The following is a 27,695-nucleotide window of genomic DNA, read 5'->3' as shown; positions in this document are numbered from 1 at the left end:
TTGAAATTCTAGACTAAATCAACACATGACATATTCATTCAGCCATTGTGTGCAGTGTGTTTGTACTAGATGGCTGTTGGTTTTTTTTAATGGCTTTCAGTTCATCCCGACTCAGTTATGAAAACAATTAACAAATGATATTACGATAAGTATAAACTTAATTTTCTCTTTAATGCAAACAACAAATATATTGCTGTCTGCCAAAGCCTGCTTCTTTAAATGGTTCTCTCATCATCCTCATGCCAGCATGGACACACACACGCACACACACACACACACATACACACACAGACAATGCCTTTCCTGGGCACCCTTTGCAAAGAAAACTAGGTCAGGGATTCCACACACACACACACACACATACACTGTCACAACCCCAACCATTGCCCAAAAAACGTACACATAGAAACAGACACGCACACACACTCAGTCTTAGAGATTTAATTCCTTCATGCAATTCAATTGCAACTGCAATTGCAATTGCAGAAAAAAATTTAGTGAGGGGAACTGTTTCCTTTCTTTTAATAGAGAAGCTATTGCAATTAAAATAAACACGTAGCCACAATCAGTTCATGCTTTTATTATCTATACCGCTTATCCTGCACTTAGAGCTGCAGGAGGGCTGGAACCTAGCCCGGATGTCATTGGGTGAGAAGCAGGGCTCACCCTGAACTGGTCTCCAGTCCGTCACAGGGAAACATATAAGGACATACAACCATTCACCCTCTTATTCACACATCTGGGCAATTCATGGTCTCCGAAGAAACCTTCTGCATGTTTTGGGATCGTGGGAGGAAACCTGGGGAAACCCACTCAGACACAGGGAGAACATGCAAACAAGTATCCAACCCAAAAGTTAACTTAAAATGAAAGATCATTAAAACTGATTATTGCACATTAACCCCATTGGCAAATGATTTTTTTTTTTAATTAAGAGAAGAAAAATAGATATTTTTTCCATGCATACAAATATCACCATTTCAACAAAGTCTAAATAAAATTATTAAATTCAATTGAGTGTGTAAGGAAACAGGTATTTCTTTGCAGAATCAGATAAAACTGCTTTTAAGACTGCATTTATATATACAAAATAATGAAAGACAATGTTTAGTTTCAGTTCTCTATGACTGAATTTAGTTCTTTGAGGTCTTCAGTCCTTCAAACAGCAGACACTTTGCCTGGAGAGAGGAGGACAGTCAGAGTCAGTCAGTCAGTGTATACTGAACAAACAGCAATGTTTAAGCTTGGTTTGCAAATATGCTCCGCTTATGCCGTCACACACTCGGGCGTACCAACCTCATGCCAGCGGAGTGTGTCTGCAGGCAGTCCCAGATGGCAGTGAGGACAGTTGTGTGTTTGATCTGACATGTCTTGGTGTCTTTGTCCCCAGCAGGGCCCCTCACTGCCCCACAGGGGCCGGCATGTGGAGTGGGAGGAACAGGCCACTCCAAAGTGGGGCCGAGGATCTGTCTGGTAGTTCACTTTGTGGTCGCTAGATGACAGTGTGGTCAAAGGATGCGCGTCCTCCTCCACATACAGAAAGTAAGAGTTGCCTTAATGGAAAATTCTCAGATCATGTATAGAACCCCAAATACTGCACATCCTCTCAGCATTTAGCAAATGAATGAACTTTAAAGAACTTGATTTTTTTTTTCGTCTGGATCACTGAAAACAGAGAATATTGCCAGCTAAAGAACAGCCATACTGGATAACATATTGTCAATAAGTAGATAGAAATCAGTAAGTATTGGACTGTGGGATTATTATATTTTATTCTATCTTGTCCTATATAAACCCCACTATTGATATGATAATTTAGGTGATAGATATTCAGACAATTACAAATCATAATGTCTGTGTAAGGACATTATAATTATTAACCATTATTTAAATCTTTGTGATAACCTTTGTTCATTGAATTAATTTTTTAATCGCATGCAAAGCTCTAGTATTGGAAACATCTGACTAGACAATTTCATTAAGAAACAAATACATAAATAAAATTCTGTTTTCAGAAACGGCAACCTGTTGGGGAAGATACTCCAAGTCAAGGGACCTGAGGCAATACCAGCAGGGTTCAGAGGGCTGATCTGTAAACACACACACACACACACACACACACACACATACACACAGAGGTCATGCTGATGCAAATGTGTTCAGACACTGCAGCATATCCATCTTCTCTGCTGTGCAACAGAGTTTGTGTGCATGTATGTGTGTGTGTAGGTTACTGTGTGCACTGGAGAGATGAGAGGACATTGTAGGGGATGCGAGTGTTTCTTCTGTTGGCAGGGGGGACAATGGGGGGCAGTCCGCGTTGACAGGGCTGTTTGTCGCTGGCAGCGTCTCCTGCAGTCCAGTGTCTGCATCACCAGCACACAGATTCTCCCCAGCCTTCATCAAACGTCCAAACCGAAGCATTAAACAGGCAAATGCACACTTAATTCCCCCCTTATATCACTCCAGCGGCTAAATTGCATGTTATAAAACCTATCCGGGCATTTGGAGCCTCTACCTCTCCATCACAGGCCACATCAGCAGCATCTTCTTCTGCGTTTTGGATTTTGGGGAACTCCTCGCTGCGGGTGTGATCCAGTGTGTCGACGACAGTAGATAGCGCGGCGCTGAGATTTGAGACGGATGCAGTGGAATTTAAAAGAAATCATGTCTTCCTTAGCGCCTTGCTCAGGGGTTACAGGTAAATCAATTTCAGCTGATCACCCCTGCTGAGCCTCAAGCTGCGAAGCTACAGCGCGTCCTTGCCTTACCTGTGTGTGCGGTCTCCCCGTTCCTTTGACTCTTCCTCCATCCCCAGTCATTTGTCCCTCTCTCTCTCTCTCTCTCGGGGCACCTGATGGTTTATTTCCCCTGAGCTTCTTTTTGCTTCTTCCCTCCTCCCTCCCTTCGGCGTGTGAAACGGAAACTCCAGGTGTTCAATATTTGATGGGTCCGAATAGCTCACAAGCAGGATTCTGTAAAGAGTAATCTGATGTCTCCCCGTTGGTGTCTGCTTTTACATAAACAATCATCCTGAGATGGACACAGGACAGGGCAGAGAGGTTTCAACAGCCTTATTAAAACTTTTATGTGTTGTCAAATATATTAACCACAATCATTAACTCAGCGTGCAAATACATATTTCGCTGCTGCTACATGTTATTTATGTAAGTGTAGTTCTTTTAGTGCTCAGTGGCCATCTCACTTTTTCATCCATAACTAGATTTTCTCCCATCAAATGGCTTTGGGAGTTGAAATGTAGTAATCGGGTGATTTGTTTTAATTGATTGATATGATGCACGGTGGCGCAGCAGTTAGCGCCCCCGCCTAGGGACCTCCGCAAGAAGGTCCCTGGTTCGATGGAGGTTGCATGTTCTCCCCGCGTCTGCCTCTGGTTTCCCCAGCGTTCTCCGGTTTCCTCACATAATTCAAAAGCATACAGGAGGTCAATCGGAGATCCTAAATTGCCGAGACATACGTGAATGAGAGTGAATGCTTACACGTATGTCTTTATATGTGATCCACCAGTCCAGGGTTCATCCGAGTGCAGAAAAAGCGTTATGGAGACCGAGTGAATGATATATGTGTTTATTGTTTGTATTTCACCTGTTTTATTTATTGTTTTCTCACTTATATTTTTTCATATAATTCCTGGCCTCACTTGTGTTTTTATTCTTCCCTTTTTTTAGATTTCACTATATCTGCAGCTGTCATCACTGTCTTTTTTAGATTATCTGTATAAAAGAACTGGATACGAATGAATCTAGATGAATAAACACAATGAAAAATGTGACAGTGACAAAGTATGCTTGGTGAATTTGGCTCATGATAAAGGTTTTTAAGAAAATGTTTGGTTAAAAACTGCAATGTTGACTTAAAAAGACAAATGCGTTACACCATTATCGAAATGGGGCAAATTACAATTTCTGTACATTAGCCTAAAGAGTTACCCCACATAATATTATTATCAGTTCAACACATTGATAAAAATAGACATTTAGATCCTGCTGAAAACTCAGATATTGTTTGAGACAGATTACTAAGATAATAACAGTAATGTTTTTTTTTTTTATTTTTTTTTTTATGTTTTATTATTTTCCCAGCTGCATTATGTGTTATTCTTTGTCTGGTTGCAGCCACCAGCAAGACTGCCATCTTGTGCACCCAACAGCGTCACGACCCAATTGTGAGTGAGTTCTTCCTCCAGCAGAGGGAGGGAGAGTATTTACTTTATGGCTCATAAACTGTAGCCGCTCTGTGTCTATAGAAGTCAAACGTGCAAAGCCAGGCTGTAACCTGTCCGTCCCTTCCAATTTTCCACTTGCGCTGCTTGTCAATTTTGAAAAGTAGGCATTTCTTTTTCATTGCTTGCAATCTACCAGCCTCTTATGCATGAGTGGCTCCCTGTTTATCTCCCCTCCGCTGCTTTATCAGCTCCACCGGTGGAAGTTTGGCACCTCAAACTCCTGAAAAATCCCTTGAAGAGTCTACAGGCGGCTCACATTAGCATTTCCCACTAATCGTCACCCCAATGACAATGTGACTCGGGTTCTAATATCTGGGTTCTTTAGAAGAGCTATGGAATGTGTGTGTGTGTGTGTCTGTGTGTGCGTGCGTGCACACCTGTGTGCACTCATATGTATTTATATGTGGCTTCCTGTAAATGCACAGCAGGTAGGGAGTAATTTGTGAGTGTTTTTTTTTTCCCCCTTTTCCCGTATATGTCTGTTTTTTTTCTGAGAGGAGGGAGACAGGAACATAAGTGGCGATGACTCACCAGTCTTTTGTGACAGTGGTGCAGAGAGAGTGCTTTTCACCCATTTCCCTTCCTTGGGGCTTGCGCGCAAAACAAGAAATGGAGAAAAGGATGAAAAAGGGAAGCAGAGGAGGATAGGTATAAGGGAGCATTAAGGAGGAAGGGGTGTGTATAATTAAAGGAGAAAGGGGAAACGATTGGTGTGAGGAATTGATAGCAGGTGAAGAAAAGGGGGAAGGAGATGAAAGGAGAGAGGATTGCAGAGATCATAAACAAAGGCTGAGGCCTTTGCCGCTCTGCCTCTGCTGCACTAATGGCTGCTGAGAGCTCGACTAATGGGGCATGTTATGGGACAAAGATCACATTTACTAGGTTACAAAACATGTGGAATGTAGCGTTTTCACTATGAATGAATAAAATAGTAAAGATGCTTAATTCACACATGCAGGATCATATAGGATGGTGTAGGGGGATTCAAACCGGAAATCTTGCGTATTCAGGTGAATATCAAGTACAGTCAACTCAGCCCATTTCTTTTTATTTTTCATTAAAAAAAAAAAAAACAACAACCTGTTTGTGTGCATTGGATCAAATAGGCAGCTTGTGGAATTCACCACCCACTCCAAACCGAGGGCAGCCATTTCCTGCGCTACTTCAAACTGACTGGGTTCAAAAGTGAAGAATCTGCGCCAGATGCAGTCTGCTCTGAGCTGACGCCTCATCCTCTGGAGAACTGTGAGTGTTTTCATACAAATGGTCACACAAAAGTTGAATTTTTCCAGTTCGGGTGTTGATTTACCGAAGACAGAACTCGAAATCAATCCAGCCATTCACCTGGTGCACCTGGAGTCAATCGCTGGTCATTGGGACGACTCAGGCTTCTGCTCGGAAATCCTGAAGCGTTGGACTTTGAAAGCAAACCTTAAAATCCCTGATCCCTCCCGAACACACTGTTCCTCGCCAAATCCCATTTCAAGATGGAAGCGGCTTCTTTATTCCGGACATTTTTTACCTCTACCTTGTTTAATCCATGCTAGCGTGAAACTCGACCGAAGGGTTTACATTTTTTGGTCTCGGTCGAACTAAACCCGTCGCCTGATGCACTCAGACTGTTACAGTTATGGCAGAAAAAGGAGGACAGTACATAGATTTCATAGCTGAAGCTGGAGGACGCAGTGTGTGTTTCCTTGTTCCACAGATCGCAGTCCATCCTCTGTAGATCTGTCGAAATGGTTTTCTTAAACATGCATCAATTGTTGATCGTCTTGACATTTTATTCCCATTGTTCATCTCCGAAACATAAACTATTGGAAAATTAACCTTAGAATTTCCACAAAATGCCTCAGTACAGTACATGTACGTTCGTACTGGCCGGGTATAAATGTGTACACACCCCTCACTCCCGCCCCTGAAAGGTGGGAATATTAAACTCGGGTGCAATAATTTGCCCTAGGAGGTATAATAGTTGTGGGATGGGTGTGCAGAAATCAACAGACTTAATGGCGTCTTATTCCTAGTGTCTGCTCCCAAATGCTGGGGCTTCCTGGGGCTACTGCTGAATTGCTGCACTGTCAGACTCCTTTGTGCCGACAGTTGGAAATATCCCAAAACGTGTGCCTGATAGAGTTGGAACCTTTAAAAAGAAGAAAATCAGGATCATTTTATTTTGTCATTTTAATTGTAGCACACCCACCAGGAAAAATACAAACGAATATCAGGAGCAATCAACGCAGTCAATGACTGGGGGATTTTAAATCCCAATTGTGTGGTGCGTCGGATACATATGAATGCGGGAATGTAAGGACCGCCGTCTCGACGGCGTTCTTATTGTTCTCAGCCTGGCAACGATATGTGACTTTACGTACGGCTGCTTTTCTTCTCCTACCGCGCGTCAGCATCCTTCACCTGACCAGCGCAGTCGTCTGATACAGCCGTTTGCCCGCCAAATGCATTTGGCGACTCTCTTTTTCCCTCTCACGGCCCGAGCTCTGATTGTTTTTCGATTTTTGTAAACTTTTCATGCAGAGAAGGGTGTGCGAGGACAAACTGGTCCCGGGATTAGTCAAAGGGACCTTTATCAAACCCAAGAACAAAACACTTAACATGGGAAACATTTGGCCTTTGAGCTGCTGTAAAAATAATGTATTCCTATACTGGACATGAATGATTAGCCCTCAGATTGTATCAATAATTAATAATGGTATTAAAAATGATTTATGGCCTTATAGATAATTATTCTCCATTTTTTTAAAAAGGGCACATTTAGGAGAAAATGTGAACCATTTCCTCTGTTGTGAGTCATTCCGGTGACATTATTATTCTAACACCGCAGGTTTTAGGGGGATAAGTGATGTTGCTGAAAGAGCGCGACACGCCTTTTCTCTACCTGCAGCCGTAAAAGTTTACGACGGATGCCGACTGACTAATCTTGTCCTCCCTTCCGAGCGGCAATAATGCATTTGAATCATGCATAGCAAAATTACAACGTGTAACATTTTCCACACGATAAGAAACCTGTCCGATTTCATGAATCGAGGTGAGGAATCCATGCACGCGTGACCCCCTTCGCGACATCTGCTCTCAGCAAATGGACTTCAAAAAAAGATGGGGAAAATGCCACGCATAAATCGGGAATGTCAGTGAGACGATACCTTTGAAATGCAAGAATTCACACGTACACAGAAACAAATGAGCACACAGCAAGAAAGGGGTCACCTGTGGGAACACAGGGAAGAGGAGTTAATAAGGATTATATATTTAAAGACCTGCAAAGAGCACTTTATGTAGCATTTTATTGATCTAATTACCTCATCTTTGCGCTACGTCACTTACCACATTACTCATGTTTATCCCCGCTTTATTACTCAAACCAACGTTGCACTCTGCACTGTGCTCAATGTTCTTGTCTATTCTTGGTTTGCCTTCACGTCAGTACGAGGTGTAACTGTAAACCAGATCCAAATTCCTTGCAGGTGAAAAAATACTCTGATGCCTTCAGTGAAAGGGGTCACTGAGGAGGTTCATCTGGCCGTAACTCCATGTCTGAGCTCCCGCTCACTGCGTTCCTAAAAAGGGTTAATTTCTCTTCTTATCATGCCATTGTGGTCTTTATTGTGAGGACACGCCGTGCACCACAGAAATACCCGACAAAAGCCACAGTTTTACATTAAATATGCCATTTTGTTTGATTTGATCATTTGATACCGATGATTGAAAAAGCCCCGTTTGAGCGTTTTATCTCCAAAAGTTGTTTTCCGTCCTGCCTTCTATCGTTATCTCGCGAGAAGCTCTTGCAAATCCACACGTCCTCCAATTGTCCCACGGCGTAGTGCGAGGACAGCTCAGGCTCGCCGCCTCCACCTGCTATCTACTGACATAACAATAAATAATTTGGTGGACAACAGTTTCTTATCACGGCCTCTAAAAGTGAAGCTTCTGAAATGGCATAGAAGCTCTTTGAAAATGGCTCTGCACAAATATGAAGTATAACTTTTTGAATGACTTAAATATATAGACACTCAAATTTAAAAACATATATATATTTACACACACACACACACACACACACACACACACACACACACACACACACACACATATATACATATATATATATATATATAAGTATAGCATATCCAATCAGGTGAAAACTGATTCATGACTGTTAGTTCCAGAATTGTTTTGTGGCACTTTATTTTTGAATAGGTTGACAGACTGTGATACTCTGGTGAGTAGCTTTAAAGTAGTCTAAAATGCCTTTTAAACATTTCAATTATATTCACATATTATTTATTGTGATACATTAATTATATCAAATATGATATATCCATATGATACATTTAAATATGATATTATTCTAAAATTAAGCGCACTAAATTAGATTACAGATATGATTGGTATGAATAAAAAAAGAATCTTTTATAGTAGTGAGTGCGTTGTGTCAGTGAGTCCTAAAATGCCTGAGGTTTGAGAATCAGAAAATGCTAATGTTTTCCAGATATCTTGTTAGATCTGCAGGGCAAAAGCTATCATGGCAAGATAATAGCTGACACTGACACCGAGCATGCAGATAAAAACAGCTAATGTTGGGGTGTTCCTGACAGAAACGGTATTCTCTGCAACCCAACATCCAGGCACCTTGATGCATCAGCCTGCAGAGCACTAAAGACCGGTAGCTTTGGAAAAACAAACAGCTGATTCATGGATTGTCGAATAAGCGAGTTATTGCAGTGTGTCTGATGACATCTTAAATAGAGACGTCTGACTATGAACATGTCTGTAAATTAATCTATGTCAAAATACGCTGTGACATCTTTCAGTTCAGATCAACAGTGGATATTATTTATCCGATGTGAGGATAAATTAACTGAGAGTAATTCTATGTAAAGGCTTTAAAAATAAAGAAAGACAATATGAGGAAAGCCCATTTAACTAGAAAAACAAAATTTCCTGTGACCAGTAAAACTTCAGAAATGAAATATTAAATGCAGGAAGCAGGAGACGGCCCGTGGGGAATTCAGATTCTTCAACATTTCAGATCCATTTTCCTTCCATTCAAGGTGAATTTTTGATTAAAAAAAAATTGGGACTGGGATCGGTATATGCACCAATTTGGGCTGCAGTAAATATGTCAACAACTTGTCCACGATAAGTAATCTGATTGTTGAAAAGGTGTGCGGATGGAATTTAACTTGAAGCTTTACATTTATCTCACCAAAGAGTGTGTGTCTTTGTGCAACAGTGTTTTCTGTACGCACTACCACACACACGCACACACTCTGAAATATACATGAGAACAGCACATGCATTTACAGCAGATGGTAAAAGGAAGCTTTCTACTGACACTTATATGTAAAGAATTTATCAAACATAAAACAGCATTTTAGTGAATGCACGAGTCATCCGGAAAATCATTCCCTCGCATTCATCCTTCTAGCGTCGGCAGTCTCACCAGCCTCGCCACATCGTTTCTTTCCACACGTTGATAGTGGGAGTTCTGCTTTTCACTTCCAGACACAATGAGACGGTTCTTCCACTAGTAGTTCCAGTCTTCCCGGTGAGATCAATTTATAAAGTTATTTAAATAGATTCAATTTTGTGTCAGGTCTTATCTGTACCTGTCTGTCAGTCATTCACTTCAATGGCGGCTTCTTGGTTTCCATTTGGTCGGCCTCAGCTCCATGTCCTCTCCCATCCCTCTTAGATTCCCGTACTTTCTCCAAAGCTGCCGTCAAACTGCCCCTATGTTTTCATCACGGAGTAATTTTCTAAATTTGAAGTGGTGCCAATTCAGGGGAATGTTTCTTTTGCCAAAGATGAAAAAAAAAAACTATTCCCCTACAGACTCGGTGATAACAGTTTTGCAAACTTCTACAAGGAGTACCTAAAGTCGGTTTTGGAATATGAAAAAAAAACAACGGTCAACTTTGAAACCCCCGCTTTCATGAATTATGTGGACCTTTGCAAAGTCAAAATTCTCAAAGGAGAAGGGAGACGTGTTGGTTGGATTTTTTTTTTTTTTTTTTTTTATCCTGACGATTGAAACTTTTTAAAACAAGCAAAGACTGCTGCATTAAAACAAATTGTAATTTGTAGCACAAATACAATCCCAATATCTGGATGAGATAAGATGAACCCGGCAACCTGCTGCTCAATGCCAGCGTTTGCATCCGAAACAGCGGTAATATTTGTTTGGAAGCCAAACGAGCGGCGGCCAGAAACACTTGAAATAATTACAGGGGAAGGGCTGTACTTTGGAGTGACCCAGACGTGAGACAGTACAGAGACAAAATCTCTGAAAGCCAAGAAAAGAGTAATAATAATGATAAAGTGTCGCCTTTCCAACGGCCAGTTGGCTGAATCTGGACTGAAATAGAAGTGGCTTAATCCTAATCTTGAATGCCAGAAGCAAAATAATTAGCTCTGAGGCGACGGGAACCTGTGTGTGTGGGTTTGTGTGGGTGTGTGTGTGTGTGTGGGCGAGTATGGCGTGTGTGTGTACATTCGTCGGTTGTGGTAACACATAACTGTCTCCACAACCTGCCTCTGTATGGGGGGGGGGGGGGACAAAAAACACGCGGGATAAAAAGGACGAAGAACCCGATGAGAGATAAAGAACTGTTAAGTTGAAGTTAACGCAGTGTCATCTGCTGTGGTGGGTGTGTGCGTGTATGTGTGTGTGTGTGTGTGAGTGTGTGTGTGTGTGTGTGGTCCTGCGGTATAGTGTACAGATGGATGACTCATGCACCAATCATGTGACTCATCAATCACTGCAGTTAGCGTTTCCCTCCCTCTTTCTGAATGGTTCCGTTCCCCCGGCCCCTTTCCCTGCTTCTGTCTTTACCGCTCTTCACTGTGTTTGAACAGAAAGATCTTCTTCTACGGGTTTTTATTGGTCTGCGTTCACATCAGCGCGTCTGCAGCGCACGGTGTGTTGCTGCAGCCCGGCTGACTCCCTCCCCCTGTCGGTCATTACGACTGTCTGCGGAGCGAGTACCTGTACATCATGTTCTTACCATACTTGCTGCTATACAATACAGCACTCTCCAAAAAGCCATTAAAAAACTGAACTTTAATAAAATAATTGCTTTTATTTTTTTTTTTGAATATAGCAAAACTAGTAATCATCATGCTGTTATTTACACATTGCACAGGCATATTTATTTCACACTGTACATCTTACAATGCTAAAGGTGACATCAACAACAACACTCTCCTTTTACAAGACAGACGGCTTCACTGTGGACTCAGTGGCCCTCTTCCTTTTTGAGATTTATTTTTTTTCTCATTTTCACAGTTTATTCAGAGAAGACAGCCATTTTGTATTCTCCACACTGTTTTTTTTATTTTTCCTCTTTTTTTTTGTTCATTTTTTTGTTCATTTTTTAAGATGCAAGTAAAAAGACGTGCATTTGACGTTTTTTTTTTTTTTAAGCACAATCCCTGACTCCCCGGCCTGAAACTTTTCAATGGAATTTCTTCTGAAAATGAACATAACGTTTGTAGCCTCTTGGTGGATATCGTTTCTTTTTCTTTTTTTTTTTTTAAAAAAAAGGCTGCAAAACAGATCATTTGACTTCAAGTATTTTTTTCAAACAAATACAAATAGAGGTGTGTATAGTACAGGAGGAATTGTAAAAGAAACATGTTGAAAACACAAATTGGACACTTTGGGGTTTGAGATGATGGTGATGAAAATTGAAAAAAGAATGAACTCCCTGCAAAGCCAAGGAGGACCAGAAGTTAGTGGTAATGCCGACTGTGGTGGATCTGCCAAAAATATGCTGAAACAATAACTTCAGGAGCCCAAAATGATTGAAAACCCTTGGTCCACCAGGTTGGAAGTGTTTAGTGTTTAGGTTTGTGCTTTTGGAGTCCATAGGTTTTTTTTTTTCTGTGTTTTTCACATCAGGATCAGTTTGTGATGATATGAGATTTTCCCTTGTAGAACCATGGCGCTTGTAAGGCAAAATTCAGAAAATTGAGATTGGAAAAAGAACCAAAATTTGTTTGTGTTGCGTGTGTGTGTGTCTGTGTGTGTGTGTGTGTGTGGATGTGTGTGTGTCTGTGTGTGTGTCTGTGCGCATGTGTGTGTGCTTGTGTATGTTTGGCACCTTTGCAAATTGCATCTGTTTAAAGTTCATCCAATCGGGTAAAAAGAAAGGCACCTACTCACATCAAATACAACCAAAAAAAAGAAAGAAAAAAAAAGAAAGCCTTTTTAACATTTGATAGTACCGCCTTTAAATTTTAATATTTTTATCACTAAGAAGTCGTGATCTACTCTTGTTTTGTTACATGACATACGTGATATCGATAAATGATACAAAAACGATGTAGTAAACATGGTTCTCCTACAACGGGCACATCTGCTTGTGAATGTGTGCTGATGCATGTGTGCATGTGTGCGTATGTGTGCGTGTCTGTGCTTGTGTGTGTGTGTGTGTGTGTGTGTGTGTGTGTGTGTGTGTGTGTTCTAGAAAACTCTGAAATATGCAAGAGCATCAGAGATTGACCTGAATGGAGGCAGACATACACCCATGGTATGTTCTGTTTCAAAATGTAAACTGAGCAAGAGGCTGAACATGGTTACAGGGAGCCTAAACCTTCATCCTCTCCCTGACCGAAAAAACGGAAATAAATAAATAAAAAGTGAATAAAACAATTAATTAATTCAACTTTTTCACTTCTGGACCCTTAAAATTTCCATAAGACTTTTTAAACACGTGTCTCCTCGGAGTCTCCTGTCTTTTAGCTGTATATCTATATCGCTCCTCTGTCTCTTCTCAATTTGATCCCAACAAATGTCCAAAAAGTCCCTCAGTACATTCGGCGTTTCATGTAGATTCTCTCGATAAAGTTTTCCAGCTCCTCCTCACTGTCCAGCTGGGGCACCAGCCCGTCTTCCTCATAGTCATCGCTCGGTGTGACTTGCGGATAGTAGTACGGGGGTCGCCTGCCTCTCCGGGGTGTGGCTATCGGTTTCGGGGGAGGTAGGGGTTGGTAGGTCCGTGGGTGAGGGAGGATATAGTTAGAGATATAAGGGGTGAGAGGCAGGCGCGGGGGCGGCTGCTGCCTCCAGCCCTGTCCGCGGTTCTTCCCCCCGGCCCTGTGCCTGCGCCTCGGGGCCTGCAGGTCGAGCTCCTGGGGGCCGAACAGCTGGTCTCTGGAAGGCGGGGGCTTGCCATAATATTGTGATTTGGGATACGGGAAGTAAACTGGGTAGTACGCTCGGTATGGCTTCTGGTAGTACGGGTAGGAAGGGAAGGCTAAAAACTGTTTCTGGGGTTTGTACCAGTAGTCGAGCTGCTTCTGAGGCTTGTACCAATAGTCCTGCTTGTATGACTTGACTTTGTCCTTCTGCCATTTCTTCATGGACTTGTTGTACCTGTACGGGGCTTTCTTGGGGTTCTTCGAGGCCGTGTAGTGGTACATGGGCGGCGCGGCCAGAGGGGGCGGCACCAGGGGCCTGAAGCGCGGGAGGACCGGGTTGCCGTTGCCGGGCTGCTGCTGTAACTCTTTTCGCTTCTTCTTCTTTTCCTCCACGTCGCTGATGATCTCGATCACGTCGTCGGCGGGCAGGTGCAACTTGCTGCTGATCTCAATGAGCCTGTCAATCATCTGCTGGTCCATGTCGTCTTCGTCGGGGACGATCTCCTCGGAGCGCTTGTCCTCGGCCGTGTTGCTGGCGGCGCCCATGCTGCTCTTCTGCCTGGGCTTCATGTAGGACTGCTGCTTTCGCCCCATGTACTGCAGCAGCATGTCGGACGCGATGTCCGCCAGCCTCTGCTCCTCCTCTCTGGCTTGCTCCGCCTCCTCCTGCTGCCTCAGCACTTCCTGCTTCTCCGCCTGCGCCCGGGCCTCCTCCTCCATGTGGGCGAGGCTCTCCTCCTCCTCCTCCACCTCCTCCTCCAGCTCCTCTCCTTCATCCTCAAAGTCATCCATGAAGTTGCCGCCTTTCACCGCCCGGTTGCCCGCCTGGTTCTCTTGCCAGCGCAGCTTCTTGCCGGCCCGAGCCAGCTGGGTGTTGTACGCCTTGTAGCCCTTCAGAGGGGGCAGGATCTCGTTGTCTTGGAGACCCAAATCGATGTTTTGGAAGTAGCCTCTTATTTTGCGCTGCAGGGACAGCTCGTCCACCTGTGAGGCGACACCTGACCTGGCTTTGTCTAGGAAACTTTCCAAGTCATTTCCCTCGGCCGTCTCCCCTCCCTCCCCCCTCCCCATCTCCTCCCCGACCCCGTCGGCGTTCTGCGACCCGGCTCGATCCCCTGACCTTGTGTTTCCGTCATCCTCCTCCCCCTCCTGTATGTCATCGCCCCGAGCGGCTGTCAAATGGCCTGCAAGCAGGTGTTCGATAGCTTTATCAGAGCCCTGCCGTTGCTCCTCCGGAGCCCCCTCCTCTGTTCTCCTTATCTCCCTGCCCTCTAAGCCTTCAGCAGAGGGCGGCGCCCAGCTCAGATCCTCTTCCCGGTCCCGGCTTCCGCTCGCTTGAATCTTGCCCTCCTTCGGGTGGTCCAGCGCCTCCAGGAGAACGGCGAGCACCCGCGCCGGGTCCGCGCCCGTGTCTGTATCTGCGCGGTTATCTCGACCCTGGCCGAGGCCGCGGTCTAGAGATGCGTTATCGAGGCTGGAGAGACTTTGGGATGGAGGCGAGAGGAAGGGGGCGAGCCTGTCCTCTCCAGTGTCTGTGTGGGTGCGCCCCTCCACCCCTCCCTCCCCACCTTCGCCCCACGCAGGGGCGGCGCCAGCCAGTTGCGGAGTGACAATGAGCAGGGCCAATAGGAGGAGGTGGGCTGTGGAAGGGGCGTGATGACAGGTCATGACCATGCAGAACTGGCAGGAGGGAGGTTAAGCACCTGAAGAAGAAAACGGAGAAGGCAAAGAAGGGGTGGAGGAGGAGGGGAGGGGGGGCAGAGTCAGTGATTCACCGTACATTTAAATTATTTCTTTTCCGGAGTGTCTTTTTAACATTTTCGATCATCTCATCCTGCCCGTGGGGCAGTAAGGTGATATTAACCGTGTCAAAACACAGCCTGCGTGAGAATTTAAACCCACAAAGCCATTGAGCCCTTTGGGTTTCCATGACACAGACGCGCAAAACAAAAGGCAAGCCACTGCAACGAGGAAAGTTGCACGTATTCAAACCTTTCTTTTTCATTCTCAATGCATTTGGATGAAATAAAAAAAATATACAGGCTTATTTCTCCGAGATCATTTGAATATACCTGCGATGATGGTGATTTTTTTTTTTTCCATATTCACTGCAGAAAATGCCCACGTCTGTCCAGACGACAGGGATTATTTGCGCGCAGAATACCAAAGGGGGGAGAAGGGGGGGGGAGGGGGGGCATTGGCTCGTCCGTTCAACGCGCGTTAAACCTTTTGTTTCGGTGCATCGGCTGAAAATTATACTTACACCCCTTCTTTTTTTTCCTACCATCGAACACACACTTTCAAATGGCAACAACAACAAAAAAGGGGAGAGAGAAAAAAAAAACGAACACAATGTCTGATGCGTTATTTCCAAATCGTCTCACCTATTCTTCCGAGCCCAGTCCAGCGGAGCGCACGAATCCGCCATCCACCCCCCCCCCCACCCCAGCCCCCACCCCCCCTTTTTTTTTTCTTTTAAAGCAGTGCAAGATTAGGTTTTATTAAAAGGAAAATGCAGCAGATCCTTAACGGGTCCGGCTCCCCGTCGGTGCGCGGTGCGCGCCGCCGACCGACGCCGGCACCCAGACGCCACGCTCGGGGGAAGTCATGCGTAAAAGCCGGCCGCCGCGGTCCGATCACCGTGCGATCCATCCACGACATAAACTCCATTATTTAGAAATACATATATATATAGATTTATAGATAGATGGATTTTTTTTTCTCTAGATGGCTGCCTCTTTGCACAAGAGACGCGGCTGCGTCCCTTTGTGGCGCTGGTCTCCTTTGGCAGTGGTGGAATGCAGACAGGCGCAGCCCAATTTATAAAATATATAAATAAATAACTAAATCAAATATTTTCCGAAACGGAACACCCCACTCACGAATTCGAATAGTCTTTTTTTTTAAATGCTTACATTGCTTTTTTTTTTCAATTATTATTAAAAACTACAAACAGGTGATTCTTAGTTCATCTCACTTTTTATTATGATGAATATTTCTTTTCAAATTGCGGCTTGACAGAGCCTCTGCCGAAGTTTTGCAGCGGCTCCCTGACAACAGACGCGCACATGTACACCCGCACGCACGCACGCAAGCACACACACACACACACACACACACACACACACACACACACACACACACACACACGCATACAGATATTTAATTGAATAATTGTTGGCGCATTTTAGTGAAGTAAATCTCCCGTCTGGTGATCGCACCATTGATGAAATCTAATTCTTGATTAAATGAATTAATGATTGGAGGATTATTATTAAATTGACCAGTGCGTTAAAAATAATTGATTTCAACCTAACAAGTATTTATTTTCGATGTCAGTTATCAATTTAAATATATTTTCTCACACTTGAAATATTTTAATTTACTAAAAATCAACCGCATTGATTTAAAGAATATCCGTATATTTATTTTATTTTTTTATTTTTTTAAACAAAGCATTTCAAAGAAAAAAAAAGTCACACGTGAACGTTCACACGTACGATTGGACAGCCAATCAGCGGCCGGCTGCAGAATTCCGATCATTTCCTCTGATAAAGTTGGATTTGATTTTCTTCGAGCTTAAACCAAACACAAATCTATACATATTAAAAAAACATTATTTTTAACATTTGAAAAAATTCCCAATCGGAGATTGATGGTATTGATCAGGAAGCCGGGCACAGGCGTGCGGGGGTTGCGGGGGGGGTGGGGGGGGTGAGTGGGGGAGTTTATGAATGGAAGGGGTGAGATGTGGATCCACTTACCTGGAGACCCACTCGGGGCGGTGGGGGGGAAGTGGCGGAACTCACAGCGTCAGGTAAAGCCAAGATTATTTCATGAATAGCGGATGATCTGGGAGAATGTCAGTGTTTCCCCCCCTTTTTCTCTTCAGCCTCTGACCAACATCAAGAACACAAAGTGGCGCCTCTTTTCTTTCCTCCCTCTCTCTCCCTTTCTCCCTCTCTCTTTCTCCCTCTCTCTCTCTCTGGTTGAGTGCAGTGTCCGTGCAGCAGCAGCTCTAATGAACAATTTAGTGAATGTTTTCAGCACCACGACCAGCGCAACTTTATTGTATATACCCTCTGTGGACCACGTGACAGCCCCCCCCTTCACCATCACTTCCACCAACAGCAGCAGCAGCCCCCCTCCACGCACCCCACGCACCCCACGCCCCCCCACCCCACCCCACCCCACCCCCCAGCTGCAGGCACTGCTGACGTCACGCCCATTGATAAGAATGTTGGTGTGGAGATGGCACTGTGAGTCTAGGCTGGCCCCAGCTGATGAATGAACGGAAATGGCATGAATGAAATAGTACTTTTCCCTCAATGAAAGGAGAAAATTGTAGAGACAGAGCGGGTGTGCGCGGCCATTTTCTCCTCCCTTGCTGCTCTCTCCTCCCTTGAACCTTCCTTCCTCTTGCTACTTATTTCAGATTCTTTTGCTTGGAGGGTGGGGGGAAAAAAAACAACATATAGAGTGACCTCCTTCCAGAGTATCAATTAGGGTCATTTGGTGACGTCCCCCCGCCCTGAAGAATCAATGACTTGCATCTGTGGCTTCAGACAGAAAAAAATAAGTGTTGTACACTCCAGGGGCAGTTTTCTCCTCCAGCCTGGTTGTTAGGCTTTTGTCTGAGGTGGCCCTGATCCTTTGTGGCTCACGAGTCGGTGAGAGCAGACATGTTTTACTGTTCAATTTCTGTGCAATTTCCAGGGATTGCACAATTTTTCAATAGCTGCTCTCCATCTGTAAATGGCATACTGTGCTTTTAACACTGCCAGCAGTCACTGTTATTATTATTATTATTGTTGTTGTTATTGTTATTATTATTATTGTTATTTCCCAGGTACCCAGGTTGGGGTCCATTTTGCTCAAAAAGGAAACTATATGAAGTGGTTTCATGAATGAATGAATGCAAGGTGTATCATGAATTCTTGTCCCACATCATTAAGTCACAAAATGAGTGCCAGGTGATTGTATAACAGCGGCCGATCATGAGCAAACGCATATTATCCCACCGTTACCCGATACAGGAAATTAGCCGTAAAAAAAAAAAAAGAACATTTCAGACACATGCACTTGATAACCTTCTCAGAGAGCGGAGCATAAAAATATGGAGCTATTTTTAATCAAAGCAGACAGTTTGTCAATTTCCCATTTATAAACTTACATAAGCACATTTTGCTTTTTTGCTTTTTTTTTTTTTTTTTTTTGGTTTGCTCCATTATTTATTTTGAAAGGATTGGAGCGCCGCTCAGACAATGAATCAAGGATGTAAAATGTAAATAAAAAAGACAGAATGCCTCTCCCTATAAACTAGAGGAGTTTAACAGGCCGTTCTTTTACCGCCCCGGTTGAAATAAACCCACACGTTTCTCAGAGACCAGTGTCAACAGACAGATGTGTCACAGCCACAACATTGAGATTTTTCTGATTAAAAGTTTAATAAGGCGCAAACATTCAATACCAGGTGGCAAATTATAGTCTGAGGATGACATCATTACTTAATGACATTTTGACAACACTCTATGTGAAACGTTTCACCTGCAAATCAGTGCGTGTGCATCTATACTACATGGCAAGTATCCCTCCCTGTGTGTTCAACCATCCTTAAAGGATTTAAATGCGTAATAAGAAAACCTATGTATCCGTTTGCCTTTACCGCACCGGAATACCAACTCCTCCCTCTCCCTCAATACAAATCTCGGAACATATGGATATGCAATTATGCAAATAACTTTAATTGCGCAAGCAAGCACCTGCTGGGCACGAGATCATAGCTGCGGTTTGAACTTCGGGGACTGAAGTGCAACCATTCATTTGTGCGAAATCCCTCTGAAAATAGCGCCGACACATACGTGACTTTCATAATCAGATAAATCGTCCCTCTGGTATCGATTACAATGCCTCTTTGCCAAATCCCAGGACATTCATCACTGTTTCTTCTAACTTTTCTATGTTTTCAGGGAGTTTTCTTGCTTATTTGGAAATTATTTGAACTATTTGTTTTTGCAAAAGAAACAATTTTCCTCTGAAGAATTTTCTGCTGCTTATACAGCAGAGTGTTGCAATGATTTGTTCAGCACGCCTGTAGAATGTACAGATAATACCAAATCTCTGCATGCACTTCCGACCAAATCCTCTAGGGGGTTCATTGAGACTCCATAAGCGGTGAAACTTGCAGGCAGTTTTTGCACAAGATGTCTCCAACTTCCCTGTGCACTTCATTCTCGGTGCTCGTGACCGTGTGCCCAAACATGCACGTGGACCCGAGCCGTTTTAGACATCTATCAATAGTCGTGCGTACGGCCTTATCCCGTCAAATCCTGTGCAGACATTATTTTTCTTAAGGAAAAAGAGAATTTGACCAAAGAGGAACTTTGATGATTAGTTTCATGCGTCTAATTTTGATCCGTATCAGTGCTCGCTCAGAGATAAGGAGGCCGTGGCTTGATGAGGGAGATGTGGCGTAGAACTGAGTCAAGTCTTGTCGGCCTCATCATGCATTCTCCTCAGGGATGCTCAGAGGTTGAGAGTCATCTGAGTCACGTGAGGCCAACTTTATCGAACAATTATGCAAGACCCGACGTTCGCTTTTGGTCTCTGATAGTTTAGGAACTTTAACTGGTGGATAAATCACCCCCCCCCCCCTCCCCCGCCCCCCCCCCCAAAAAAAATCACAGTGGCATCACAGCAAATAGGAATAGTTATTTAGACTAAAATGAAGATTTATTTCTCTTTTGAGGAATGGCTGATGCGAAAATAAATGCTTTGTGTTTGCAGATGAGATACGCGCACATCAAATACAGTTTTAATTCGTTACGATAGCTGGAGGCGCCATATAACCTCTGTTTGATTAGATTTTATGCAGGCGGCCGTTTTCTGCGGAAGGTAATGTATTTGCAAGCCAGTCGAGTTATTATGTGTGTGTCTGTCTTTGTGTGTGTGTGTGTGTCTGTCTTTGTTGAAATGCTTGATGGCAGCAGCAAGCTCAGAGAGGTAAGCATGGAGCCGTAGGGCAGATGCTGATATAACGGTCTGGCATTATCAACTGCCACTCAGCATTAGTTGGCCCCTTACCCTCACTCCATGTCCGCACCCCCGCACTGACTCACACTCTGCCGCTTGCATGGCCACTCACATTAACGCTGGTACAGCGTGCTTGCATTTAATGGCATACACATAACAGAAAACTCACACATGCATTTCACAAAATAATAGTTCCATTTCCCTGCCAGTGTCTTTTCCTCCCTCAAAAAGACACACGGAAACAAGGTGTCCCCTCTGTTGTGGTAATGAAAATGACGGAAAAAAAATAAATGAATCTTGGAAGAGGTGCTGTCACATTGTTCCCTGTGCAAACTACTAAAGGAAGAGGCAATATATGGATAGCCTTTTGTTCTGTTTAATTAACTTGCTCATTTTCTATATTAGTATCAGACGAAGGAGAGCTGCAGGGTCGTCCGGCGAGGCAGAAAAATCAACATTCCTCAAACAAAGGGAGATAAGGACTGATGAATTTGCATGGTTTTTGTCGACACTTTGGCCACAATTATGGTAATGCGGGCGGCGGATCTTTCAGCATGTGTGCTAATGTAGCTCTCTCTCATACACACAAAAAAAGGGTCTCTACCTGGAAGTGATAAAATAGAGCTCATGATTAACAGAAGCTCTCCCACCCACGCCACTTTGCCATGGGAGGGAAGGACAAGTAATTGCACTGTAAGGTTCCTGCAAAACAATGCATCGCTGGGACTTGATGATGCGTGCAAGACCCCCAGTGCCCACACTGTAATCTACAGTTTCATCCCTTCTCTCTCCTTTTTTTTTTATTGAAAAGTTTGAATTTTCTGCAGTGCTACATTAATATTTCTCATATAGACAGCAGGTAACAGGGACATTAGTTTTATGGCGTATAAAAAAGAAAAAGCAAAGGAAAAGAAAGTCCCACAGCAAAGTACTGCAATATTCTGCATGGCCGTGTTTTATTGATACACGAGTGTCGAGGATCAACCTTTTATTTGAAATATGCGGCAAACACCATTCGACGTATTCGACACGTATGAAGATTCCATGACGTTTTCGGTAATGCTAGTCTGCCTCCCGGTTTCCTCTCGCGGCTTTCAAAGTCAATGAGAAACTGAGTGACGAGCAGATTGCAGTCATATACGCGCATCGATGATTGGACGGATTTGGGTCAGAGGGGTCAACGTTCTGAGTGACAGCAGATGGGTTTCAAACGGATCCTATACTATATATATATATAAATATACTACATTTGCAGATGACAAAAATATTCACGTTCGTTAAATACCCGTTCTGCATTGATCCGCCTGCACCAAAAATAACACATCTGTAAAAATGACCGCAAATGCACCGTTCACCACGCAGACTTTCAAATGCGTCAGTCTTTTTAAATCACCAATTGAAATCGCTCATCGGTCGAGATCGAATAGAGAAATATGTCGGACAGAAAGTTCAAACTGCTCCGGGTCATATTGAACGACGTTACCGAGCAGGACGGGTGAAATGGGAGAAACCAATTTGGGCGTCGGACGGATGAGTTTTTGTACGAGCAACTTTTGGTTTAGTCCTGAGATGTTGACAAGTTCCTCCTTTGGGGACTTGATCATTAAATGCATTTGGAAAGTGCTTGTTCGGGGCTGAGAGGAGCGACGTCGTGAGAACGGCAGACCTGGTTTAGCCTCTTAACTTGTGTTGCCCTTCCGTGTAACAAACGCTTGCTCATGTCAGTGAAGGCAACAGGGGATTGCATAACACCTGCTCTCCTTGCTGGGCTCCATTATGTGCTATCATGTTATGCTGTTGCGCTCGGTATTGCTGTTTGGGAAAGCTACGTAAAACAGGGACAAAAAATTGCGATTGCACTTTGTCATTGGAACCCAGGGAAGGCTTGCACAAGCTGTGGGTGTAAAGTCACTACTATCAGCTACTAATATCCACACTACAATCAGCTATCACGCCGCCATCATGCTGCGGTAGGAGGGATACTAAAGCATTTGGTGTGTTCGTCCGATGCTGATTGACAGGGCTTTTCTGTGTACAACTGTGCTGGAAAGTTCATTTAATGGCTTCTGATGGTGGCCTATTATCATCCGCATTAGTCTTGCAATTCTGGACAGCTTGTTTCCATTCGCTAAAGTTTGAAGTTGTTACCAAAGGTATTAAAACAATTCATTCAGATTAAGAAAGTTCACGTTGCTACAGAAGTCTGATCCCCACACTCAAAAAGAAAATCAATGTAACCCTAAAAAGGTATAAACTTGACATGGGAGACATGTTTTGTAATGTATATCATAAGTGCAGACATGGATACAAAATGAAACTCAACAAAGTTAGAGTTTCAGTGTGGTGCAGAATAACAGGATAACATTGTAACATGGGTTTAAATTAAATATCAATGTAAGGAGGTGTCCCTTAGAGGGGGTGAATCAAAAATCAGAATAAAATGTGATCGTTGAATGTGCTAATTGCTAAATGAGCGTTCGTATCGAGCGTGCGCTGCATATTTTTGTATATCGTGCTTTATTTCGTCAACCTTGACGAACACGAGGATCTCTGTGTCTTATCAGGATGGAAATGGAAATTGAGAAACACTTTCCACAATTTGATATTAGCGATAAGAGTGAGAGACCCCCTGTTCAGCTGGAGCAAAATATGCGGCCGTATCGTTGTTATGGGAATATATTCTACTTTGAGCTTGATATGGATTTTTCACTGCAATTGAGGGACGCTGAGTCAATCGTCCTCATTCACGCCCGCATTGAAATCCTTCACCAGTGCTTTCATTGTATAATAATATGAATGATCAGTATCTATTATTAATTAATCCACGGTGGGTTAACGCTACCAACATGATGAATATAGTGTTAAAATTAATATTCAAATGTATAAACCGATATGAATGATAACAGAATAAGGTGGGAACAGCTGGCGAATGCTAAATGCCGGGCGCATAAATTAGGCCTAGCGGAGTGAATGCTGTGGGAGCGAGTGGAATCCCAAGGAAGTGAATTCTGTGTGAGCAATATGTGCGCATCGCAGTGATTGTTGTCTCCTCCCACATTGTCTGCAACTCGGAAATTATTAACCCGCTGAATATTAGCTGTAAAATGCACATCGCAACCTTTGAGAAACTGGAGGCGTCAGTGACGGATGGTGTTGCAGGCCAGAAGCACGCAATGAATTTGAGGTTGATGAGGCGACTCATATCAGAGCGTGCGACATCAGCGCTCGCCATCAATCTCTTCCCCTCTCCCCTGTAGACATTTGGCACATGCATCAGCAAACACACTATTGAAAGTGAAGTGAACCCAGACCCGAGAGCCACACATACACACGGCTTCGGAGGCAACGCTGCACATTCAAGGCCTCATAACGAGACATCAGGCCCGCAGCTAGCCACCTCTTAATGCACTGACTGAGACAAGCCGGGGACTTTATTAGAATAAAAGTCTGCACCCACATCGTTTGTAATCACTGCGCCAGAAGGCAGGGATCAGCTGCTAGGGTTACACCGCCTCTGGAACGCCAAGGACCAACACTGTAGAACTTGGTTTCATTACCTGAGCCCCCCACGACGTTTCAAGTCCAAACGTGTGAAAAAAAAAAAAGTAGGGACAACCACGATTTATTTCACCAGATGTGGTTAAAGACTTCACGTCACAGATTTGAAATATTCTGTACTTCATGGAGATACTGTGGTGTTTACATGCTGGTATATCATGATTTCCGGGTAATCTCATGCAACAAAATTTCATGTAGCTATTACTAAAAGTTTAGGTTCTTTCAGATTGTTTTTATTTTGGACAATTCATTTTTATTTTTTTTATTTTTTTTAATTCATGCATGAAATGTTATCATTTTATTTACGCATTTTTCTGACAACAAAGTGGCAAATGCTAAGAACTGTCAAATATTTTTTAATTATGAATTGTCATTTATTTTTCCCCTTTAATGATTGCCAAAATATGTTAATTTTCTGATCTCAAAAAGTCATCTGAAGCATGTGTGTCTCGCTCCTCTCCTGAAGCCCAGTTTGGGAACTCCAGCTTTATTTGACTATTTATTCCATTCAAAATCTGGATCTATGTATCGAGTTGAACATCTGAGGTGCTGTCCATGGTACTGAAGGAGCTGACAGCTTGGGATTTTTCTTGATCCATGTTCTTTTCCACCAGTTTTGTTCCAGAAACATAATCTCGGATTACCGCACCTTATTGTTCTCCGTCCGTTCCGTGGTGACAGGTCATCAACCTTTATAAATAACCATATCGCCGGATTAGTAATTGTGGAATTCAGTTTGAACACAGCATTGTAGACAGCACAAAAGCTCCAACACGGGAACAATCAGAACCAAACAGGCTCATTGAAAACATCAGCCTTTTCAGTTTCATGAATTTGTAATTGAGAAATTACAAGCAAAAAAAAAAAAAAAATATCCGTAAGGAGATTAAAATCTCTTTTGAAAGTGACTCCAGTTAGAGAGTAGCCAAAAGAACAATATACATAAATATGTGTTGAATACAATTGAGTAAGTGACACATTTGCAAGCTAGAGAAACTATATTTCTAAAAAAATAAATGAATGAATTGATTGGAAGCGGATACTCCATGTTACCCCCTCTGTCTGCATGGGGTTTCTGCAGTTTCCTCCCAAAGCCCAGAAACATGCCAGCGTGTGAATGACAGACCGAATGATTGTCTGTCTCCATATGACGTGTCAACGAGGGAACAGACGTTCGTACGTCTCCGTGATCGACCGGTCACGGGTGAACCCGGCTTCTCGCTCAATGAAAGCAAAAGTTGGCCCAGGCCTCTCCTGCAACCCTGACTGCAGGATAAGCTGTGTAGATGATAAATGAATGACTGAGAACATTCGTGACATATTATGGGCATTTAACTGACATGCTCTGCCTCCTGAGAAACATGGATTAAAATCCCGTAATCCAGACACTCACGGCTCCCTGTGCTTGTTCTCCCAGCAGACACGGCCCGGCGCCGCTCTGACTGCCGGTACCAGAGCATACGCCATATTGATTTGCTTTCCACACCTGTATATACACAGATAACAAGCACTTGCTCATGGAGAGATTATATATGAAACCAAACAATTCAAAAGTCCGTGGACACACACCATCTACTATTGAGGCTTTCAGACTTTTTGGATCCCGACCGCCAAAGCCAAAATGGCAGAGCCCAAATTTCATGTTATTGGATATTTTCTGACAGGTTTTCTGATATTCATCATATGTTTTTGCCTTTAGGCCTTTGCGACAGGGAAATTAAATCTTGGCCACATTAATGTTGAACAAATTTGCAAGAAACATCACAATTTTTTACAATATTCGTTTTTTGTTGTTTTTTTTTTGCGGCCATTTTCTGTCAAATTCCAGAAGATTTTGCTATTGACTTTCTCCAAAAATGATTTGTTAATAAGCATAACTAATACAAGTAAGGATGAATGTTGTTTTTTTTTTTCTCTCTTTTTTTTCTCACTTTCTGACTCACAAAGTCTGAAAAAAAACAGCAAATTTAATCATGTTCAATCATCCCCTGTAACGTATCCATACATCAAAATATGATTACATCGTGTCTGTGTACCGCACAATATTTCAACGCACAATGTCAAATTGGTATTCTGAATTAATTGTTATTCTCCCACCCCCTGCAGACAGCGGGAACAGTGCGGCAGAAACATGCGCCATGACTGATCCTTGATAATTCGCCTCGACTCCAGCCTTGCCTGCGTGCTCTGCCGCATTCACCTAATGTACACATGAACGGGCACCACACATGCGATATAACTTGAGGCGAGCAAACAGAGGGAAAGATGAGTCCTCCAGAACTCCTTGTTGAAATGAAAATTGTTATCACTTATCAGCGCGCCACCCGACTGGAAGGCAAGTAATTTGAAAGCTGTTTGAAATGCAGTAATTTGCCGGTGTGACTCATCGCCGACACCTACAGTGACAAAACCTCTGATCCTACAAAGGAGGAACAAGGTAGCACAACTTCTGTTTGTGTGTATGTGCAAGTGTGTGTAATGGAGAATGCATTAGTGTGTGAGGTTTCCCAATAGAAAGCCATAGGAAGATATGTAACTTCAATTGCATAGTTATGAATCATGCACATATGCATTTCCTGTTTCATTATATTGAAAGTTGTATCCACGTATAACATACTATTAGTCAGGATTGGAAAATCAAGCTCGAATTCAGTATTTGCAGACTTCTGAGTGCTTGCATCTGAAAAGTGCAGCATATCAAGTCAATGCCCGTTAGACGTCCTGTAAAATAGTAAAAACACATTTGCTGCTGGGTTTTGAAAGATGCTTGTAAGCAGATGATAAAGTAAACAAGCAGACACAAAACATGTGTCCAGTCATTGCAATTTTGTTGGCAACCTGATGATAATGCAAAAACTAGGGCATGTCTGGGCCTACTTAAAGTGTCAGGGTGAGAGAAATTATCATGATTAATGCAGGGTTACAACAAGGAAGCAATGTAATCAGTCTCTCACTTGATAATCATTATCTCTCCCTGATTAATTTTGTCTCGAGATTTGAAATAAGATATCAAGCTTCATTGTGTTGGGCACAGACCTGAGACAGGAATTTCATAGACCCAGTTCAAAAGCAATCCATCAAAAAATTAGAAGTTGTAATGCAATGATATTACACTGAATTACAGCCTAATAATAAAGATAAAGGCAATATTTAGATACGAAAAGAATAGCAAGGGACCGCGTTGCGATAACACATGAGGACTGGTGCAACTGATTCTTATTAAAGAAAAGACAGCTAATTATCAACTCGTAGCTTCATTCGATTTGGAAAAATGTTCACATTCGGTCCCCGGTTTGTCGTCGGATAACGTTTCATTTTAAGAACAATACAAATATCCAACATACGCGTGTACGCTTGAATCACTCATCGGACTATTCGACGTGCTTTCAATCCCCCCCATCGTTATTCTCCTTATCCGTGTTCTTCTGACCGCAGAGCGCACTCACAACACACAACTCAGAGATGAGTCGTTCCCCACTTTCTACCACCCACCTTCGAAAGTAAATTAACACAGCATGACTGTGTGCCAAACGGCTTTCCAAGTTGAAGGCTAAGTCTCTAACGTGCCTTCTCCGGCAAATGCATCCAACTTCAAAAACAATTAACCACAAATTGGATGAAAAGGTTATCACCCCATCGCTCTCGCCGTGCAAAATGTGGCAAGAAAATAAAACGCTTTGCAAGACAGCCGCTTCAA

The 27,695-nt window shown here is 43.2% G+C and overlaps 2 protein-coding genes and 1 long non-coding RNA gene across 4 annotated transcripts; 1 reads left to right on the top strand and 2 right to left on the bottom strand.

The window, feature by feature from the left end:
• Window positions 1-535: 535 nt before the first annotated feature.
• Window positions 536-2,864, bottom strand: LOC147216683 (uncharacterized). Of its 2 annotated transcripts, none has more exons than XM_086177251.1 (6): window positions 2,772-2,864; window positions 2,519-2,627; window positions 2,235-2,397; window positions 2,026-2,090; window positions 1,297-1,527; window positions 536-1,178 (listed from the first exon to the last, which is right to left on the bottom strand). In XM_086177251.1, exons 1-6 carry the CDS (start codon window positions 2,810-2,812, stop codon window positions 1,134-1,136), a joined length of 654 nt encoding a protein of 217 aa, XP_086033377.1. In that variant the 5' UTR covers window positions 2,813-2,864; the 3' UTR covers window positions 536-1,133. The 2 variants fall into 2 exon arrangements, with proteins under 2 accessions (XP_086033377.1, XP_086033378.1); XM_086177252.1 differs by having other exon boundaries at window positions 1,297-1,524.
• Window positions 2,538-5,418, top strand: LOC147216682 (uncharacterized). Its single transcript, XR_015109067.1, has 3 exons — window positions 2,538-2,701; window positions 4,137-4,186; window positions 5,353-5,418. It is a non-coding gene; the product is annotated as an uncharacterized LOC147216682 (long non-coding RNA).
• A 5,909-nt stretch (window positions 5,419-11,327) lies between these two features.
• On the bottom strand, window positions 11,328-17,480 carry LOC147216681 (uncharacterized). The gene is made up of 2 exons (XM_086177063.1): window positions 17,173-17,480; window positions 11,328-15,111 (listed from the first exon to the last, which is right to left on the bottom strand). Exon 2 carries the CDS (start codon window positions 15,080-15,082, stop codon window positions 13,076-13,078), a length of 2,007 nt encoding a protein of 668 aa, XP_086033189.1. The 5' UTR covers window positions 15,083-15,111; window positions 17,173-17,480; the 3' UTR covers window positions 11,328-13,075.
• Between the last annotated feature and the right edge of the window lie 10,215 nt (window positions 17,481-27,695).

Source organism: Fistularia commersonii, chromosome 29, assembly GCF_037954325.1.
Source record: "Fistularia commersonii isolate RoL2024-O1a breed Wild chromosome 29, RoL_Fcom_v1.0, whole genome shotgun sequence".
Classification (NCBI taxonomy): Eukaryota; Metazoa; Chordata; class Actinopteri; order Syngnathiformes; family Fistulariidae; genus Fistularia; species Fistularia commersonii.
This window is presented reverse-complemented; position numbering and strand designations above follow the sequence as displayed.